Below are 18587 nucleotides of genomic sequence, written 5' to 3'. Positions count from 1 at the left end.
AGTAATCTTGTTAAATGTATAAGATAATAATTTTTTAAAATCTCTATGTCTTATCGAATATATATAATAATAATTAATTTACATTTTTTTTAAAATAAGTTAAAATGATTAATAATTAATCATATATATATATAAGAAAATAGTGGAAAAAATTCATATTACAAATTAAGGAAAATAATTATTTAAATTTATCATTTTAAAGTTATTTTTATGCATGAAATTATACCAAAATTGAAATGTGAATATATATAGAATTATAGCTAAAATGGGAATAGTAATCAAACTAAACGATTATCATCAATTCAGCTGGAATAATAACAAAATTTTATATAAATTAATAATTTATTCTAATATTATTCATTTATAGAGGTTTTACTGTAATTTCTTTTAGTCAGATTACATTAATGTGATTTCTATATTATTTTGGCACAACCTATGTATGGATGGTGGTGGGATGCTACGTAAAGAAAACAACTAATTTTCGAAAATAAGATCTTGGATTATGTTAAGAACTTTAAAATCAAATTGATCAACCTACTTAATATACAAATGTCTCGAGGAATTCAAAGTTGTCTACTATCTCTTCGATTGGTCTAGTTGGTTTCAGAATGCCCTTATATACTTGTTAGTTAGATCTTGACTTCATTGATATAAATCACTTCAACTCGTTCACATAATCACAAATTATGCACGAATGTGACTTGTCTAGCCGGGGATTCAATACTGCTCACGCTGCTCACGCTGCTCACCTAACCCTTGATTCACAGTTTTCATGGAAATAATGGGGTTTTCTTCGTGCTGGTAGAATCAACAATGATAAATTAGTTATAGTAAGTAGTAACCATACAAAAAGGGTGATCAACCAAGTTAAGAGCTCAAAATCTTCACCTGTTCTGTCCAAGATTTGATGTCTATTTAAGATAGTAGTGAACTAGAGATTGTATCCAAACTTCTTGGATTCCATATTTAGTTCACTCGTTTATGAGTCCATCTATCTTTCACTTAATTATGATGAACTTACCTCACCTCTTCCACTTACCTTCATATTTCCTGAATTTCCTGATTTTTGTCCAATTCCAACCGCGTTACTCACATACCTCATATGACGACACTTTTATGAAAGTTTCAACCAAAAAAACAAACTTTAATATATATATATATAAGCTCAAAATAATCTTATCTAAATGCAAAGTATCTTCAAAAGTAAAATGCAATTATCGACGTGTATCAATATTGATCAATACTCAAAAACATTATCTCCGATATTTTTAGGAAATTTGGAGCAATGACATTCAAAACCTTATTTCCCTAAACGGTTATGTTACACTTGCTTTTCTCACATTGTCACCATTTCCTTTCCATTTCCCTTTCATGAAGCTCAACATACACCAATAAAAAAAACAAAACGAAAACATTCACCGTGTTATCTACGTGTACACACAACAAAATCATACCTAATTATATCGAAATTAACCAATCTTTTAGCACTCTAGATCTTTACTATATTTATCATCACAAAACTCATATTCAACAATCCTCCAACTCTTTTACGCGTATTCAATCAAGTTATTTCCAGAAACTCTAAACCAAAATAAAAAATAAAAAACGATCTATCTGCCCAAAAAACCCAACTCCACCCAACTCCTTTGATCATCACCCAAAAAACCAAAAAAAAAAAAAAAGAAACTGAAAAACAGGGGGAGCTTCCTTGCGCGCCACCACTCTCACCTCTCCTTCTCTCTGTCTTCATATTTTTTTTCGTCTCCATTTTCATATTTGTCAAAAAAGAAGTCTCTTTTGACCGGAGAGAGGAGCCCCCTTCTCTGAGATCTCTCTCTATCTCTCTGTAACTCTCTCTTATATAATGCTTCTGGATCATCACGCCCTCTAAATAAAAACGAAAGTCTCTTCCTTTTTCCTTACCCTCTCTTGATTCTCTTGGGTCAATCATGGGCGGTTGCTTAACCACGGCCAAGGTCATTGGGTCAAACAGCAACAGCAACAGAAACACCACCAACCACGCTACCACCACCACCGCCCCCGTCCCCGCCGTAGTTAACCGGAAACAGAACACCAGACCGCAGCCGGCGCAGAACCACCACCACAGGGCCAATGAGGCGCAGAAGAAACAACACAAGCACAAGGCCAAACACAGCTCAAGACAGAAGACAGGGGTGATCTCATGTGGCAAGCGTACGGATTTCGGGTACGACAAGAACTTCGATCGCAGGTACACGATCGGCAAGTTGTTGGGTCACGGTCAGTTCGGGTATACTTATGTTGCCACGGATAAGTCGAATGGAGATCGAGTTGCGGTCAAGAGGATTGATAAGAATAAGGTAAATTGGTTACGAGACATGTTCGATCAGGTTGTGCAAAGTGGGTTTGAGGTTTTTGTGATCTCGTAACTTTTTAGTTTTGTTTCCTTTTTGAGTTTTGGTTTTAATAGGATTATGTGGATGATTAGCGTGTTTTATTTGTTAATGTGAAAGGGCAAAGTTATTGATTCGTGGGGATGGAGATTCTATTTCTGGGTTTGGTTGATTTCACGATGAATGGTCCTCTATAGTACTACAGAATGCGTATATTTTAGCTCATTGCTCAAGTAGCAGCTGCCAATTTACTCAATCTACTCTGTTTTTTCTGAAAGGGGTTAATTTACTCTGTTACTTCATGGCTTTTGAATAAAGTACTTTTTTGTTTCGAATCTGCAAGTATTCATCATATGTTGATTGTTCTTTTCAACCACTTTTAAGTTCGTAGTTGCATAAGCCCAACAATGTGGTCATTGCCAACATAAATTTAAGCTATTTCACTCTTTGGAAGATGTTTTATTAAGGCTGGAATGATCTTTGGTTTGTCTGCAGATGATTTTACCTATTGCGGTTGAGGATGTTAAGCGAGAGGTCAAGATATTACAAGCGCTTGCTGGCCATGAGAATGTAGTTCAGTTTTTTAATGCATGTGAAGATGATACTTATGTATATATAGTAATGGAGTAAGTTTCCCTTCCTAGCTTTTTTTCTGATAATGCCATTTTCTCTTGCCTGTTCTGATTATTTAATCTTCCTGTTTTCCAATATTCATGTTTGTAGTATATATGGTTGATTGTCCTAATAACATCTTGGGTATACTATCTTTTTAGATTATGTGAAGGGGGCGAGTTACTGGATCGGATATTGGAGAAGTAAGATACCTTGAGTCGGGATAAATTTCTTTGTTAAATACTTCATTTACAATGCATTCTGGGTTTCTGTTTGATTTTGAAATTATCATTCTTTCAATCTCTCCAATACTTACATCTCATAATTCTTTTGATTAATCAGGAAGGACAGCCGTTACACTGAAAAAGATGCAGCAGTAGTGGTAAGGCAGATGCTCAAGGTTGCAGCTGAGTGTCATTTGCATGGTCTGGTGCACCGTGACATGAAACCTGAGGTATAAACAACTCCATTCACATGAACCTACGATAGAAGATTCAGAAAGTAGGAATCTAGATTTTGATCTGGGACTAGCCCTGCTTCCTATCCATAATCCATTCAATCACCCTTTGTAATATCTCAAGTCATTTGGCTCACTGTTGTAACATTATTCTTCTTCCTTTCTTGCAGAATTTTCTTTTTAAGTCGAAAGCATTGGACTCACCCTTGAAGGCGACAGACTTTGGTTTATCAGACTTTATTAAACCAGGTACAAATTATTTCTTTCTTTTTCTCACGAATCAGGAAAGAAAAAAAATTTCATTTGAAATATACTTTTTCTATAGTTCTGTCATTGCCATCTTTGAAACCTATTAATCATTTCCTATTGAAAACTTATAGGGAAGAAGTTTCAAGATATTGTTGGCAGTGCTTACTATGTTGCTCCTGAAGTGTTGAGACGCAAGTCAGGACCTGAGTCAGATGTTTGGAGCATTGGTGTCATTACCTACATTTTGCTTTGTGGACGACGTCCGTTTTGGGATAAGACTGAAGATGGTATATTTAAAGAGGTGGAGTACATGTCTACTAAATCTCCTTTTTTTCTGTTACTTTGTTATTTTGGGCAAGATTAAGATCTCACTTTATAATTTGCACATGTGGTCCCTTTTTATTTGTTTAGTCTACTAATTTTCATGTCCCCACAGGTGCTAAGGAACAAGCCAGATTTTCGTCGCAAACCGTGGCCAACCATTAGTAGCAGTGCTAGAGATTTTGTAAAGAAGTTATTGGTGAAGGACCCTCGGGCAAGGCTAACTGCTGCTCAGGCTTTATGTATGTATTTTATTTGATCTAAATCTTTATACAAATAATGCTCATTTTTATGGTACTGAAGTGGCTAATGTATTTATAGAAGATTATAAAATGATTTCTGAATCGCTTGTTTCTTATTTTAACATTAAAAGCTGCCTGGTTTACCTTTTTTTTTTCTTTTTTTTTTAATTTGAAAATCCTTGTCTTCTATTTGGTTTCAAGACTAGTTTTCAAGGGAATAAAGAATCTCTTATTTTTTGGATTGTCCCAAAAAAATAAAAGTGGTGACACTATTGTTAATCTTTCCAGCACACCCATGGGTTAGAGAAGGAGGAGAGGCATCAGACATTCCTATTGATATATCCGTCTTAAATAACATGCGGCAGTTTGTGAGATACAGTCGTTTGAAACAGTTTGCTCTGAGGGTAAAAACTTTTTTTTCCCTTGTGTTTGAAGATTCCAGTACAAAAGGAAAAAAGTTCTTTTCAATTACAGCGTTTGTCCGTCTAAATTGTTGTTGTCTAGGCATTAGCTAGCACACTTAACGCGGAGGAGCTGGCTGATCTCAAAGATCAATTTGATGCAATTGATGTGGACAAGAATGGTTCTATTAGTCTTGAAGAAATGAGACAGGTAAACTATTTCACTTCAAATTTTATAATATCTACTTCTTCCTAAGTATGTCCTGAGGTTTATTATGTTCTAACATGGATGGGTTATTGCAGGCACTTGCTAAAGATATCCCTTGGAAGCTGAAAGATTCACGTGTTGTTGAGATACTAGAAGCGGTAGGTCACCCCCGCCATCTCTTTTCTTTCTTTCCATTTTCCATACGAGGGGTTAGAACCACGCATTTCTTGTAGGATATCCTTTCCCTGATCAAAGTTTTATCATTGCAGCCTCTTTACGTTACTGTGCATGAGGCATGATGTGCATGAGGCATGATGTGCATCTTAGTCACCTTATATCAGTTTTAATGTCGCTTCTGTTGTATACATCTTTATGTGATTATATATTTGCTTGTTGCAGATTGATAGCAACACAGATGGGCTTGTGGATTTCACTGAGTTTGTCGCAGCAACTCTTCATGTGCACCAGTTGGAGGAGCATGACTCTGAGAAGTGGCAGCAGCTGTCGCGTGCGGCTTTTGAGAAATTTGACATAGATAAAGATGGGTATATAACTCCAGATGAACTTAGAATGGTAAGTCTTGTGGTTGTTCTTTGCATTCTATTTTCCTCCCTCTCCTAGAGAGTGAACGCTTACTTGGACTTTTAATGTTTCTATTGCTAATATGCTGATACTGTGACTGCTCCTCTCTTTAGCATACGGGCCTAAAAGGTTCTATTGATCCACTTCTTGACGAGGCTGATATTGACAAAGACGGGAAGATTAGCCTATCAGAATTCCGTAGGCTCTTACGAACTGCAAGCTTGAGTTCACGAAATGTGACTAGCCCAACTGTTCAACAGAAATCTAGGCAGCTGTAGATTAAAAGCAATTGGTTCGAAGATTGGATGTCAGAGAGTGCCCCAAGACGTTCCGTTTTCAATTATTACCATCCTGAACTACCTTTGAACTAAAAAACTCAGAATAGAATCGCTTAAGCATCATATGATAGAGTTTGTGTGAAATCTGAAAAAAGGTAGCTCCAGATATGATGGTTCGAACTGTACATTCTTCTGCAAGAATTGTGGATTACTTGGTGGTGCATTACAAGTTATGATGTGTGACATAAATAAAAAGTTAATAGTGAAAATATGGAAAGATGGTAAATCATTTTTGTGGTGTATCTTCCTCGAGATCATTTCATTCACAGATTCCAGTTATAGTTTGAATAATAGAATCCAGATACTGAACTCTTTGTTCTCAACTTCTACTTTTGCTTCTTTGCTTCTATGGAGAATCAAATAGACAACTCTAAAGTTTGAGTTAGACTTCGGACTGCTTGGAAGTAAAATTAGCGCCCATGGACACGAAAACAAAAGTTGAACTGGATAATGATGGGTAATCCTGGAATTTTTTTTATAGGATGATGAGGCAATTCATTAAGAGGGCAAATACCCAAAACCAAGGGATCAGCTTTTGATCACTTGGAAGCAAAATGTAATCAGCACCTTCGGCTCGTGAATATCTATTCCCTACTTCTGCAGGAAGAACACAGAAAATATAAAATCAAAGAAACTACTACCTCAACTAATAAACTGTACTCCACGAAAACGCAAACGAACAGTGAATAGTGGAATTCATTACCAGAATGGATGTGCATTTACAACTATACTAGATCATCATATCTAATTCACATAATTTACAATACATAAGAGTATAGAACAGATAATTTACAAAAACAACCCCTGCACTATCAAACAGGCAGCTATAACAGCTATAGGCATAGTTCAGTCTTCAGACCATCCGTAAATCTCTATATTGAATGCCAAATCCAACTAAACACCTCCCATGGTTGGGGAAATTTGTTTCTACCAAAAGAAACACCTTCATTTCAGTTGGCATGCGTGCCACATTTAGATTAAATTTAAGTAATATGGAACTGAGGTTTTATGATCCGGGTGTCAAAGAAAAGTTGAGCTGCCTGTGATGTGAAGAGCTTCATTTGTTACTCTTAGTCTCTTACACAGGACATCCTAAAAAGCTTGAGATGAAGAATGCCTCCTCGAGGAGCATACTCTGTAATACTCCTTTATTTCCTCTGTGATCACTGCCCCTTCCTAACCCCACAAGTCAGTAGAATAATAGAATGGTCAAATGGAACATCTTCATTTGTTAGTCTTGGGGGTCTTTGGGACATCACCAACGCTGTTAGACGAACTCTCCTGAACAACTTGAGATGAAGAATACCTACTCGAAGAGCTTCCATCTGTAACATATCTATCTTTCCTTTGTGATTGCTTGCCCTTCCTAGTCCCACAAGATGACTCCTGCAACAACCAATTTAGTCATTCTTCTCCCATCTCTAATGTATATATCATTTCTGCAATGTTTTTTATCAGATAAGTACGGAATATTTCTGCCAGTGTTGCTTCAACGAGTTTTATGAGGTAAAAGGTTAAGACTAACCTGATGTGCTGAAGATCCAGGCATCTTAAGTTCAAGGTCTGTTGCCACCTCATTGGACTCATCACATCTTTCAGCATTGTTTCCCCTCCGATGATCAGATGACTTGCTTTTGGAATCTTGTTTACTTGAAACACGCGAAACGGATGACAATTGGGGTTGGGGCAATGGCTGCTCTACTGCAGGATTGATAGGAGTTGGATATGACACAAAAGTTGGACAAGGATTAGGAACAGTTGCTGGATTTTGAGTTTGATAGTAAGAAAATGGCTGAAGCGATGGGTGCATAGGAATGGAACCGGGCGGAACAGCTACAGGCATCGGATACGAATAAGGTGGGGCCATAACTACGGAAGGATCCATAGCTCCCCATGGAAACATAACCCTCACTCTTTGCTGATATTGAGCATTGAGATTTTCAATATCAGATTTCAAAGACGCCTTCTCTTCTCTCAGCTCATTCTTCTCCGCTGTCAGCTGCTTGTAACAAAAGACAATAATTCTCAAGCATAGGCGAACAACCAGTCTCACAAGTAACAACTACACGGACGACACATAAAACAAACACCACCTCACCTCTCGAGATTCATCATTGAGTGCGGCATACTCAGACTTTAATTTGTTCACATCAGATGTTAATTCGTTCAGCGTCTGAATCGTGTCTGTAAGGATAGTGGCCTTGTCATTCTTCGGCCTATCTGGATCTGCATTTCCGACATAACAAATACAACGTATTCTTGAGAATCAAGTCTTATATGTAATACCACTATACCAGACCCTAATCCATGAGACATTGTCTAAAATTCCTCGTATCGGACAAACAATCAGTACAGATATTTAGTACTACTAGAGTAGCAAATAAAATCAGCTACTAGAGTTTACCTAATGTGTTTCCCAACTCCATAAAATGCTCATTGAGCCGATCCCTCCTCAATTTCTCACGGTCAGCTTTCTGAACCTTCCTAGCAGAAACCGGGTCCTTGGTCTCCGCCTCAGCCCTTTTCCTGATTCAAATCACAAACACCAAAAGCTCTATAAGCTCAAATCAATCAATCCTTTTCTAAACTGCAGAAGCCAAACCAGTACGTATCAGAAGGAACCTGGAATCACACCCAACAGGAAGAGAAGCCGAAACGCCTGCAAAGTCATCGCCTTTCCATTGATCCATGCTTCGGTACTCTAGGGTTTTCGCTTTGCAAGAATTGGGAATTTGGGGGAACACAATCAGAGTATCCAGATTGGAAGCAGAAGCGCTGCGAATTAAAACCAAATTTCGGATTTTAAAATAAGTGCTTTTGAGGGAAGAAAAGCACTATCTGAGAAATTAAAACGCCAGCCAATTAAATGGCTCCACGTACTGGTCTTAAACGGCGTCGTTTTACTGGGCACCGGTCCAAATTTCTGCAAATTGAGAGTTTGGGATGGAGTGAAGAAGAAAAGGAAGAAGAAGAAAACGACGATGGAGATAGTGACGTACAACGTGAACGGCCTGAGGCCACGGATCGCTTCTCAAACTGCTCAACTCCTTGGACGCTGACGTCATTTGCTTCCAGGAGACCAAATTGCGACGGCCGGAATTGACCGCCGATTTGGTGATGGCGGAGGGCTACGAGTCGTTCTTCTCCTGCACCCGGACCTCCGAGCGAGGCCGCGCTGGGTACTCCGGTGAGTTTTCCGGCGTCAATTTCTCCCCGAATTTCGTTTCGGCATTTTCTGATTTTCGGTTGAATTGGAATGTGAAGGTGTGGCGACGTTTTGCCGGGTGGAGTCGGCGTTTAATAGCGATGAGGTGGCGCTGCCGGTGGCGGCGGAGGAAGGGTTCAGCGGTTTGATTGGAGAGGCGGCGGCGGCGGAAGGGCTGGAGGAGTTTTCGAAGGAGGAGCTGCTTGAGGTTGAAGGAGAGGGACGGTGTGTTATTACTGATCATCATCATTTTGGTATGGTTTTCTGTTAGCTTCACATTTTTTTTGAAGTTTGAGTCTTTCGATTTAGTGTAGATTTGCTGAGATTTGGGGTGGGAATGTTGGCTACTTCTGTTCAATTTGTATGGGCCAAGAGCTGGAGGCGACAATACGGAAAGGATTGAGTTTAAGCTCAAGTTTTATAAGATGTTACAGGTAATTGAACTGAGCATTTGAGCTTTTGAGAATTTATATGTTGGTTCAATTATAGTGCAGTTATGGATTTGAGCAGTGAGTGTTTTGTATTAAAGTCTGTTTTTTTTTTTGGGTGTTTGTTATGCTGATATTGGCAATTTTTGTTGTAGAAAAGATGGGAGGCTCTCCTGCGTCATGGGAGGAGGGTAATCGTTGTTGGTGATCTGAACATCGCACCCACTTGTTTGGATCGTTGTGAAGCAGAACCGGATTTCGAGAAAAATCAGTAAGAAGTTTCCTTTATCTCTATGCAGTGGTGATCCTGATATTTAAATGTAATGTAGTGGTTTATGAGTGAAGATCAGTGCCTAATTTCTTCAAATCTGCTTTCTAGATTTAGAAAATGGTTTAGATCCATGTTGGTGGAAAATGGAGGCTCTTTCATTGATGTTTTCAGAGCAAAACATCCTGATAGGGATCAAGCTCTTACACTCTAGAGAAACTACGGTAATTTTCTTTGTTGAACTCCTCATATTAATGCATAGTTCTGAACGTGAAAAATTAACAACCAAGTTTAGTTGGGTTAGCATATTGTAAATGTTTTATATAATTACATACACGTGTTATAATCAGAGTGAACCGTCCATAATTTTACTATGGACGGTTGGTGAAAAATATTAAAAATCCTATCTCTTTCCTTTTTAGTTTTACTATCACGATACCTAAGTACCTAACTTGTATCACTTTATTACTTTCTGTCGAAGTGGATTATTCTTACTTGACGTCATGACACATCTATATATTTTGTACTTGTTTGCAGAAGAGATGCATACACATGCTGGTCGCAAAGTAGTGGAGCTGAAGAATTTAATTATGGCTCTAGAATTGATCACATTCTTTGTGCTGGTTTATGCTGTCACGAAGAGCGATCTCTTGAAAATCATAACTTTGTAGCTTGTCATGTCAAGGAGTGTGACATATTAATACAGTATAAACGGTGGAAACCAGGAAATTCACTGAGGTATAAGCTACAAGGTGCAATCAATTATTGCATGTTCAGTTCAGGATTAGGTTTACAATAGAAGCTTGCTTTGTGTGTCCATCCACGTCTGTGAATGCACAGGCATCCACCATTTTCAGTTCTGTTTCTGTTATTGTTTTGTTGCTTCAGTTTCTATGCCCATTTGGTTTTTCAACTGTGCATCACTTCATTAAATCTCAATGCATGCATGTACATTTGAGGTCAAGCATGTGCTTCCGTGAGTTGGGATTTTTTTTTTGTTACGAGGTAAAGCATGTGTATCTGTGGTTTAGGATTAAACTTTAACCTTTTAAGTTTTAACCACCCTCAGGTGGAAGGGACGGCAGAGGAGCATCAAAATTGTCTTTTAACTCAATTGATCATTTGTTGTAGTGAACACCATGATATCTTATATACAATCTACTTTTAGTGGGATTACTTTAGGAACTCAATGTTCTTGTGAGTTCATTGGACAGATTAGATCTATAAAGTTAAGTCTTATTTTTTTTAATAATAAAGGTTTAATAATGAAGTCACTAGTGTTGGGGAAGTAATGCTATGTACTCTCTTGATTGATTTGTCAACTTATTCTAATCTCTAACCCTGAAGCTGCTTCTTTATGCCTACGCCGACCTGGCTGAGCTCTTAGTCTTGTGCAGTATCAATGTTAATGAAGAGAAAAGTATCCGAACAAGTGGACGGAAATAAAGAGAGTTACAGTGAGACAGAGACAAGTTTGCCTGACCAATGTGGCACACCCTGTTCAAGAACAACGGAGGGTTCCAGCGATTCTGCTAAGGAGGCTGCTTGTAATACCTTGGTTACCTTAAGTAGCGAGCCTACCACACCTACGTCAGGAAATGAAATCAAGAAAAAAGCAAAAGGCAGTCAACTGTCCCAACTCTCATTGAGATCGTTTTTTCAGAAAAGCTCGATCCCTAGCAAGAGCAGAAGTGCAAACAGTGGGCTTGATCACCTTGATGTCCCAAAACCTCAGACAGATAATTTAGAAACTAATCAACTGCCAAATGAAACTTCCATTCCAGAGAATACAAATAGTAGTCTATAGCAGTGTGAATTGCACTCAAGTACATCAGTTCACGGCGGGGATCAAGATGAACACATTGCTAGTTCTTCAAGGAAAGAGAAGAATAATTTAGTTTTAATGGAGTGGCAAAGATTACAGCAAGTCATGCAGAATAGTATACCACTTTGCAAGGGTCATAGAGAACCTTGTGTTACTCGGATTGTGAAGAAACAAGGTCCTACGTTGGTCGCAGATTTTATGTTTGTGCCCGTGCTGAGGTACTTTTCTTAAACTCAACTTGCAGTAGCAATTTGCAAATGCTTCCGTTATGTGAAGTATATGTACTCAAGCTAAGTTGGTTGATTAAGTTTATTGAAAGAAAGTCTTTGGAGTATCATGTAAAACGTCCAATTGTCTACTCAACATTGATGTTCATCGTCTTTTATATGAAAGTGCAGAAGGCAAGGGGGGTGAACTAACTAGTGGGATGTGTTTTGTTCTTGCAGGGACCTGCATCAAATCCTGAAGCAAATTGCAACTATTCCAAGTGGGCCGCTTCGAAACCTCGAAACAACAAAGTGAACAAAGGATGATGGTGATCCAATGATGTGAAGCAATGACTAATTGATGTCAAGTTGCTTGTTTCTTGTGTTGCTTACTCTTCCAGCTGCTGGATTGGTGCCCCCTCATGGTTTCTAGTATTTTTGTAGCAACTTATTCTTAGCAAATGGAAGTATATATGGGGCAACGATTTTCTTTTCCACCATCATTTGTGACGAGAGGAATAAGACGCACGCTAGATAAGAACGACCCCTCATGCAGTAGCTCCTATTGTTTAACGTTAATCATTTCTTCGGTTAGAAAATCTGCTCAACCCAGCTGCGAGTTGCCCTTTTCCATCACTGAAACAACAGACTTCCACGGTATTAGTAGTTTTATATTTTGCTCATACGTAACTTAAGCATTAATATCCAAACTGTGATGCAAGCAACACAACCAATTACAATCCAATGGCTTTAAACAAATAGAGCTTCAACATCATGAAGATGACTCTTTTTTTATGACAAAAGATCCGAGCTCTATTATAAAAAATAAAATAGATAAGTGACCAAGCTTCCTCCATTCAATATGTCGGGGGTTAATTAAAAATTTAACGTGGTTGATAATTAAGTGCAGTCATCGTTATCGAGCACAAATTTTGGTTAACTAAAACTTATATAAGATAATGTCAAACACATCAGCAACACCATCATGAAGAATTGAAGATAAACTTTCGGTTAAATTACAGATATGTTTTACATCATTATCAAAATCAGACTATTGAGGAAGGTTTGTGCGACACAACTCCAATAACATGCAATAAGTTGAACACAAAGTCATCTTATGCCACTTGAAATAAGCTGTCCTTCTCAGCATAATGGTATTTATGGATTAGGCCATAAACCCAATTTGTCATCAGCTTTCTGAGAACATGGATGTCTTTTGGATAATTGAACAGTGATAATTGAATGAATCTTATATCTGAATTATTATGTTTTATAATACTTGTCAATCATGCAGATCTAATCCTATTATTCCTCACAAACAGAAATTGTGTTATGATCTCATTATTGGTTTGTTGTACCACAAAACCATGAAAATAACTTGAAGCGGTGCGACTTATTACGAAATTGATGTAATAAATAATTCCGTCATATATCGTAATCTGTTATTGGAGTCTTATACCATATCATATATTTGGAGGAATCCTTTATTCTATATTAATCCCTTGTATTTAAGTAACACATAACAACACTCAAAGCTTGAAAAGGGGAAGTTGAGCAAACAGCAGGCATTAGGAACAATCAAGGAGACAAAAATTAGTTATTTTGTTAGCTTTACTCATAAATAAGTGGACTTTTTTTTATAACTAATTAAGCTGGCTCTTGCTTGCTCAAAAAGCTACCAGCATTGCACATGCATCTTATACTAATTTATTTTGTGACCTCAATGATTAATAGCTTCATGAATAATATCCAAAAAGTCGAAGCTGAGAATGGGGAATGCCTCAAACTTTTTTTTCTTTTGTAATTGAAATGGGAGGAGCTCCTCAGTTCTAAGGTAGCTTTCCTGCCCATGAAAAGATCTAAACTAGCTAGTGGTTTTATATCACTTGTTTTTTTTTTTTGGTTAAGAGTTTTATATCACTTGTTGGGTCCCTTTCCAATATCAAAGTATCTTGAATCAAATTGATTTGGGCTCTCTTTTTCAAATTGAAAATTTTGAATTTTACAAGGTTGTATTATAATGCCAAATCAAGGCATGACTAATTGATTGAGAAACTAAGCCTAACTAACAAAATTATGATTCATAAGCTACACTTTTCTGTTGGTGGTCATCTTGGCCGGAAAAGTAATCATGGAATATAACGCTGTGAAAAGTACCAGCTGATCCATGGTGTTATGTGGTTTGGGACATTAAAATGGACTCTGTTATATGAATTGCCATATTTGAGTCGTGCATCCATCTATTTGATTAGTGTTTTATTTGTAGGGTTACATGCATAAGAATGATAATACACATAAGTATAAAACCACAATATTCTTTATTTCATATATTATTGTAAATATTTTTCTTTTGGTTGGTCCATCTTATCCATTGTTTTCAGATTAGAAAGATCTGTACACCGCTGGCAATGTCACAAAAATGGTGAGCACTTCACAGTGTCGGGTTCAATGAATAAGGAATTTAATGGTGTGCATCCATAACTCATAGGTGGATAGTGATTTGTAAACTTCAACATTCAGCCGCCTACAGTTTGGTACTTTGAATAAGATGACAAGAACACTGGATAACTTCTAATTAACTACAATATATGGGGTCTAATGCATGGGGTCATCGGAAGAACATTTATCCATATATACCACTTATAAATACTGTATGGTGTATGTTTTACTTCCTAATTGTAGTTTAAGTCTTTAAGATGGCTAAACTTGTATAGATCGATACCGACCTCTTGCTCACAATTTATCACTTGTCTTTTATATATTCTCAGATATATCTAAATTGTGGTATCCTTTGAACTTACGTTATTATTGATCTTTGTTGGATTGGAGGGTTCAGGGTATCCCAACATATTTGCGTTTACACCATTTTTACTCAACCTATAAGACTTTTGTTAAAGTTTTAACGCCAATAGATTTAGATCCTCTATAAGACTCCCCTATATGCATGGTTGATTCATAGTCTCGTTATCGACATTGTACGAAATTATGAACTTCTATAGATTATGGAGCATAATGGAATATTTGTCGAGAGAATCTCCAACAAACACTCACAAGTCACTATAATTTTTTTTAATTTTCCTATCTCTAAAAAATAACGGAAGAAAACTAATAGTTTCACGCCCTAATTTAAGTTCCCCTTATATCATCAATGCATTTTCAAACAAAAGTAATGGGCAATTTACAAAGGTGAAACATGCCAAAAGAGACTTACATAGTACTCTCTTGAAATTTGGCACACATGGTACAAAATAAAAATTGGGAGAATGACCAAATGAATAGAATCACTCCAAAACTTGCCAATTCCAATTATATGTTCTCATTTCAATATTTACACCACCAATTACATTACTACCCTTATCATTAATCAATGTCTGAGAGCATCTCTAACAATGTTAGCTATATATATATAGTTAAAAATAGCTAAAAGTAGCATTTAATTTTCAACACATAAATATAGTTTAGCTAAAGCTATTTTCTTTTTCCTCCCTAGCTATATTTGACTAGAATTTTTAGCTAAAACTAAATATAATTTTTAAATAACTAGTCTGATCGAGGTAAAAAATTATCATAAACTTTGTTTAAAAGCCAATTTTTTTCAAGATAGCTAGTCTGTTGGAGATGCTTTCACCCCCTCTCTCCAGACCTTGTAGCCTCCGACCAAGAAACTTAGGTCCAGAAACCAACCACCCACCGCCCCATAGATCCTGACTGCCACATCAAATTCCTTACCGACTCAACGCCATAACACAAACCACGGCGATGGCGGAGCTGCTCGATCTCGATGAAGATGGAGTCGGAGCTTCACAATACAAATCCAATTTGTGGTTCTACTGATGAGGAAGTAGAAGTCAATTTGAATTAGTTACTGATTTCTTCTTGATCTGGTTTCCACAAAATATGTGCATTAATTTGTGGAAATTATGCTCCTGATTGCTTTCGATTGCATCATCGATTGTCGAGTTGTGATGAGAGTTAGTTTGTGTTTTTTGATTTCAGTGTCTTGAAGAGGTGCAATCATACATCTTAGTGGAAAAGGTCTCTCAAGGATAACAATGTAGTCTTGGCTCTGAGGCGCACAAGTTTGTTCGTGCAGAGGTAGGTATGTGAAGAATTGGGGATGTTAGTTGATAGAGATGATGAGATTTTCACTAAGCTAGTTGGAGATAGGTATGTGATAATCTTCACTACATTTCTGGGGGTTAGTAACATCAGTAACATGATTATTGGGGTCAATAGCGTTTATTGAGGGTAAGTAACATGATTATTGAGAGTTAATAGTTTTATTATTGTGAGTTAGTAATTTCTTGCCAGTTATATAAGTGATTAGATTTGCAATTCCGACGTCCGGTGACTAGATTTTTGATTTCGACCAATGGTGATTTGAAATTAATTACGAGTTACTAAGTATTAATAAAGCAATAGATTCTTGAAACTCTGTGGCTGTCAAAGCCTCTCTATTCAATAGGTATGAGTAAAATGGTCCTAAAATGTATATATTTAGAGGAAATGTGTTGATTTGGATAAATTGTAGGTAACTTTGTGTTGAAATGAGCAAATTTTAAAATGTGTCATTGAAATGAGAAAAAAAGGGGGCCAAATTAGTACTAAATGGACATTCGTCTTTAAAAATTTACGTTGATACAATTCATGGGCCAATGCAAAACTAATAAAGCCAAGAATTGAAGCATAATTTCAAGTGATTGAGCCCCAATCACATGTATTATAGTATCATCAAATATAAACTTCACAATAAACCTGAATTTCACAAGAAAGAAAGAAAAAATGGTTGTTGCCTGACTTGCCTCCCTAGTTATACACAACATTACTAAATTACAGTAATACACAATTTCTGCTTCTTTTTTTCATATTCTTTTTTGGTATTTTGGCGCTACTCCGGCAAAATTACAGTAATGTTTTGTCACCCACAATAACATCTCCGGCAACACCCGAGACCATCATCAAATATTCAACGGCTCTGATTGCAGTCTGTGTTGCGCTAATTTACTTCTAAAATATTTACAAAATCTTTGATTAGTCGTAGTAATATGAATATTAGCTACGTTACGTTACCAGGCGAGTCAACTCTGCTACCAGCACTGATCGGTCTCCCAGTTCCGGCCGGTGAAGTACCCGGAATAATCCGCCGACAACGGCCTGATCCGCCGGAATATCTTCTGATCGTACTCGGCGCGCTTTGCCGGGTCGGAGAGCGTGGAGTAGGCTTCGTGGATCCTCATGAATTCGTCGGCCGACGAGCCTTCCTGCCCCATCGCCGCCACGTCGGGGTGGCAGACCCTCGCGAGCCGACGGTATGCCGTTTTGATCTCGTGATATGTGGCAGCAGAGGGGATGCCGAGTACGTCGTAGAGCGAGGTCTGGTGAGGAGGTGAGACCAGAAACGACGCCGCGGCGGTCTCTTCCGAAGCGCAGGCGCCGGTGGAGAAGGCTCGAGCGGGCTGGAAGCGGACGCGTGACAGGGGTTTGGGGGCGGGCGTAGCGGAGAAGAAAGGAGCGGTGAAGACTGTCGAGGTCGTCGAAGAAGAAGAAGCAGAGAGCATGGTATGTGGTTTTGTGTGAGATTGAGATAGAAAAAGAGTGGTATTTGGATTTATAGGTCAAGAGAGCCCGGGTTATCTGAGTCGGTCGGGCTCGGGTCAAGCTAAGGAAATGCTTATCCAATGTGGCCTTGGTGTCCTTTTGATGCTTGTTTTTCTAGGGAGGTAAACCATAAATGCTAACAATTAGTTCATAAAGTCGGTCGAATTATGCATTATTGCGAGGTCGACCACATTTGAATTCGATCTTAAATATATGTTACGAAATAGAAACGGCAACTCAACACATGTTATACGTATAAGCGTGACTTTTACAAGGCATAAATACTGATTTACACTCCAAATTTGACTGAAATTGTCAATTTGCACCCCGAATTTGCATTTAAGTCAATCTACCTCCTAAACTTAGTAAAAATTGCCGATTTGCACCATATCCGTCAAATTTAATGTTTTCAATCCAATTTTAAGTCACATGTCATGCATTTAAGGGGTAGTATTGTCATTATATATTTATTCATATTGAATAATGAAATAAATTAATAAAATTACTTAAAAGGTAAAATTGCTACAATGTTTGTTTTTTCGAAACATGTTATTGATTTATATATTTATTATTTTATGTGATATGGTATGTTAAAAGATATTAGAAAAAATATAAATAAATAAATACATTAAAAATTAAAAATAAATGTGTGTTCCGAGAGAATTACTATTCTACCATTGTGTGTGTTAGCCTTATTAGGTTTTCTGTTAGAGATAAATTCGCATCTCTGTAATAGATTAGGACTCCGAATCCTACTGATTGTGGTTATGTAATGCCTATATATTGGCATCATTATCAATCAATAAACGGTTACGTTCTGTTCTATTATGTCGTTATTATTCTCATTTTGTTCATCCTCCAACAATGTGTACATATAAAAAAATATTTATACACAACACACTATATTTGAATGGGTGGGTATATTGAATATATAATTCAAAGTAGGGTTAAGTAGGTAGAAAAAAAGATGTAAATAAATAATTTGATTAACAAAATAATCCTCAATTTAAAGAATATTTTTATTTATTTTTAAGAAAAATATAAATAGAAAATGACAACATTACACCTCATGTGTATGACATGTGACACAAAATTAGATAGAAACAGTTAAAGTTAACAGATAGGGTGCAAATCGGCAATTTGTACCAAATTTAGGAGGTAAATTGACTCAAATACAAGTTCGGGGTGTAAATCGACAATTTTTACCAAGTTTAGGAGGTAAATTGACTCAAATGCAAATTCAGGGTGCAAATTGACAATTTCAGTTAAATTAAA

The 18587-nt window shown here is 37.2% G+C and overlaps 4 protein-coding genes and 1 long non-coding RNA gene across 6 annotated transcripts; 3 read left to right on the top strand and 2 right to left on the bottom strand.

The window, feature by feature from the left end:
* Window positions 1-1812: 1812 nt before the first annotated feature.
* Window positions 1813-6011, top strand: LOC126805131 (calcium-dependent protein kinase 28-like). Its single transcript, XM_050532238.1, has 12 exons — window positions 1813-2339; window positions 2868-2998; window positions 3146-3187; window positions 3327-3438; window positions 3612-3690; window positions 3822-3991; window positions 4127-4253; window positions 4542-4657; window positions 4758-4865; window positions 4958-5020; window positions 5262-5435; window positions 5558-6011. Exons 1-12 carry the CDS (start codon window positions 1950-1952, stop codon window positions 5720-5722), a joined length of 1677 nt encoding a protein of 558 aa, XP_050388195.1. The 5' UTR covers window positions 1813-1949; the 3' UTR covers window positions 5723-6011.
* Window positions 6012-6856: 845 nt separating this feature from the next.
* Window positions 6857-8565, bottom strand: LOC126788114 (transcription factor bHLH121). Of its 2 annotated transcripts, none has more exons than XM_050514081.1 (5): window positions 8405-8565; window positions 8187-8308; window positions 7881-8008; window positions 7308-7781; window positions 6857-7168 (listed from the first exon to the last, which is right to left on the bottom strand). In XM_050514081.1, the coding sequence occupies exons 1-5, from the start codon at window positions 8470-8472 to the stop codon at window positions 7007-7009; spliced, it is 954 nt and encodes a 317-aa protein (XP_050370038.1). In that variant the 5' UTR covers window positions 8473-8565; the 3' UTR covers window positions 6857-7006. The 2 variants fall into 2 exon arrangements, with proteins under 2 accessions (XP_050370038.1, XP_050370045.1); XM_050514088.1 differs by having other exon boundaries at window positions 8417-8560.
* A 198-nt stretch (window positions 8566-8763) lies between these two features.
* Window positions 8764-12211, top strand: LOC126800475 (DNA-(apurinic or apyrimidinic site) endonuclease 2). Its single transcript, XM_050527848.1, is given in 11 exon segments — window positions 8764-8798; window positions 8800-8969; window positions 9047-9241; window positions 9336-9421; window positions 9571-9686; window positions 9795-9872; window positions 10218-10421; window positions 10941-10971; window positions 11071-11689; window positions 11692-11726; window positions 11955-12211. Coding segments are annotated over 11 exon segments (1656 nt in total). The 3' UTR covers window positions 12042-12211.
* Window positions 12212-15358: 3147 nt separating this feature from the next.
* On the top strand, window positions 15359-16010 carry LOC126798507 (uncharacterized). The gene is made up of 2 exons (XR_007672531.1): window positions 15359-15575; window positions 15711-16010. It is a non-coding gene; the product is annotated as an uncharacterized LOC126798507 (long non-coding RNA).
* Window positions 16011-16393: 383 nt separating this feature from the next.
* LOC126792180 (chaperone protein dnaJ 11, chloroplastic) lies at window positions 16394-17304 on the bottom strand. Its single transcript, XM_050518659.1, has one exon. The coding sequence runs from the start codon at window positions 17270-17272 to the stop codon at window positions 16802-16804; it is 471 nt and encodes a 156-aa protein (XP_050374616.1). The 5' UTR covers window positions 17273-17304; the 3' UTR covers window positions 16394-16801.
* Between the last annotated feature and the right edge of the window lie 1283 nt (window positions 17305-18587).

The sequence above is a fragment of the Argentina anserina genome, chromosome 1 (assembly GCF_933775445.1).
Source record: "Argentina anserina chromosome 1, drPotAnse1.1, whole genome shotgun sequence".
Lineage (NCBI taxonomy): Eukaryota > Viridiplantae > Streptophyta > Magnoliopsida > Rosales > Rosaceae > Argentina > Argentina anserina.
Note: the sequence above shows the minus strand (reverse complement) of the source record. Positions and strands in the feature narration are given on the sequence as shown.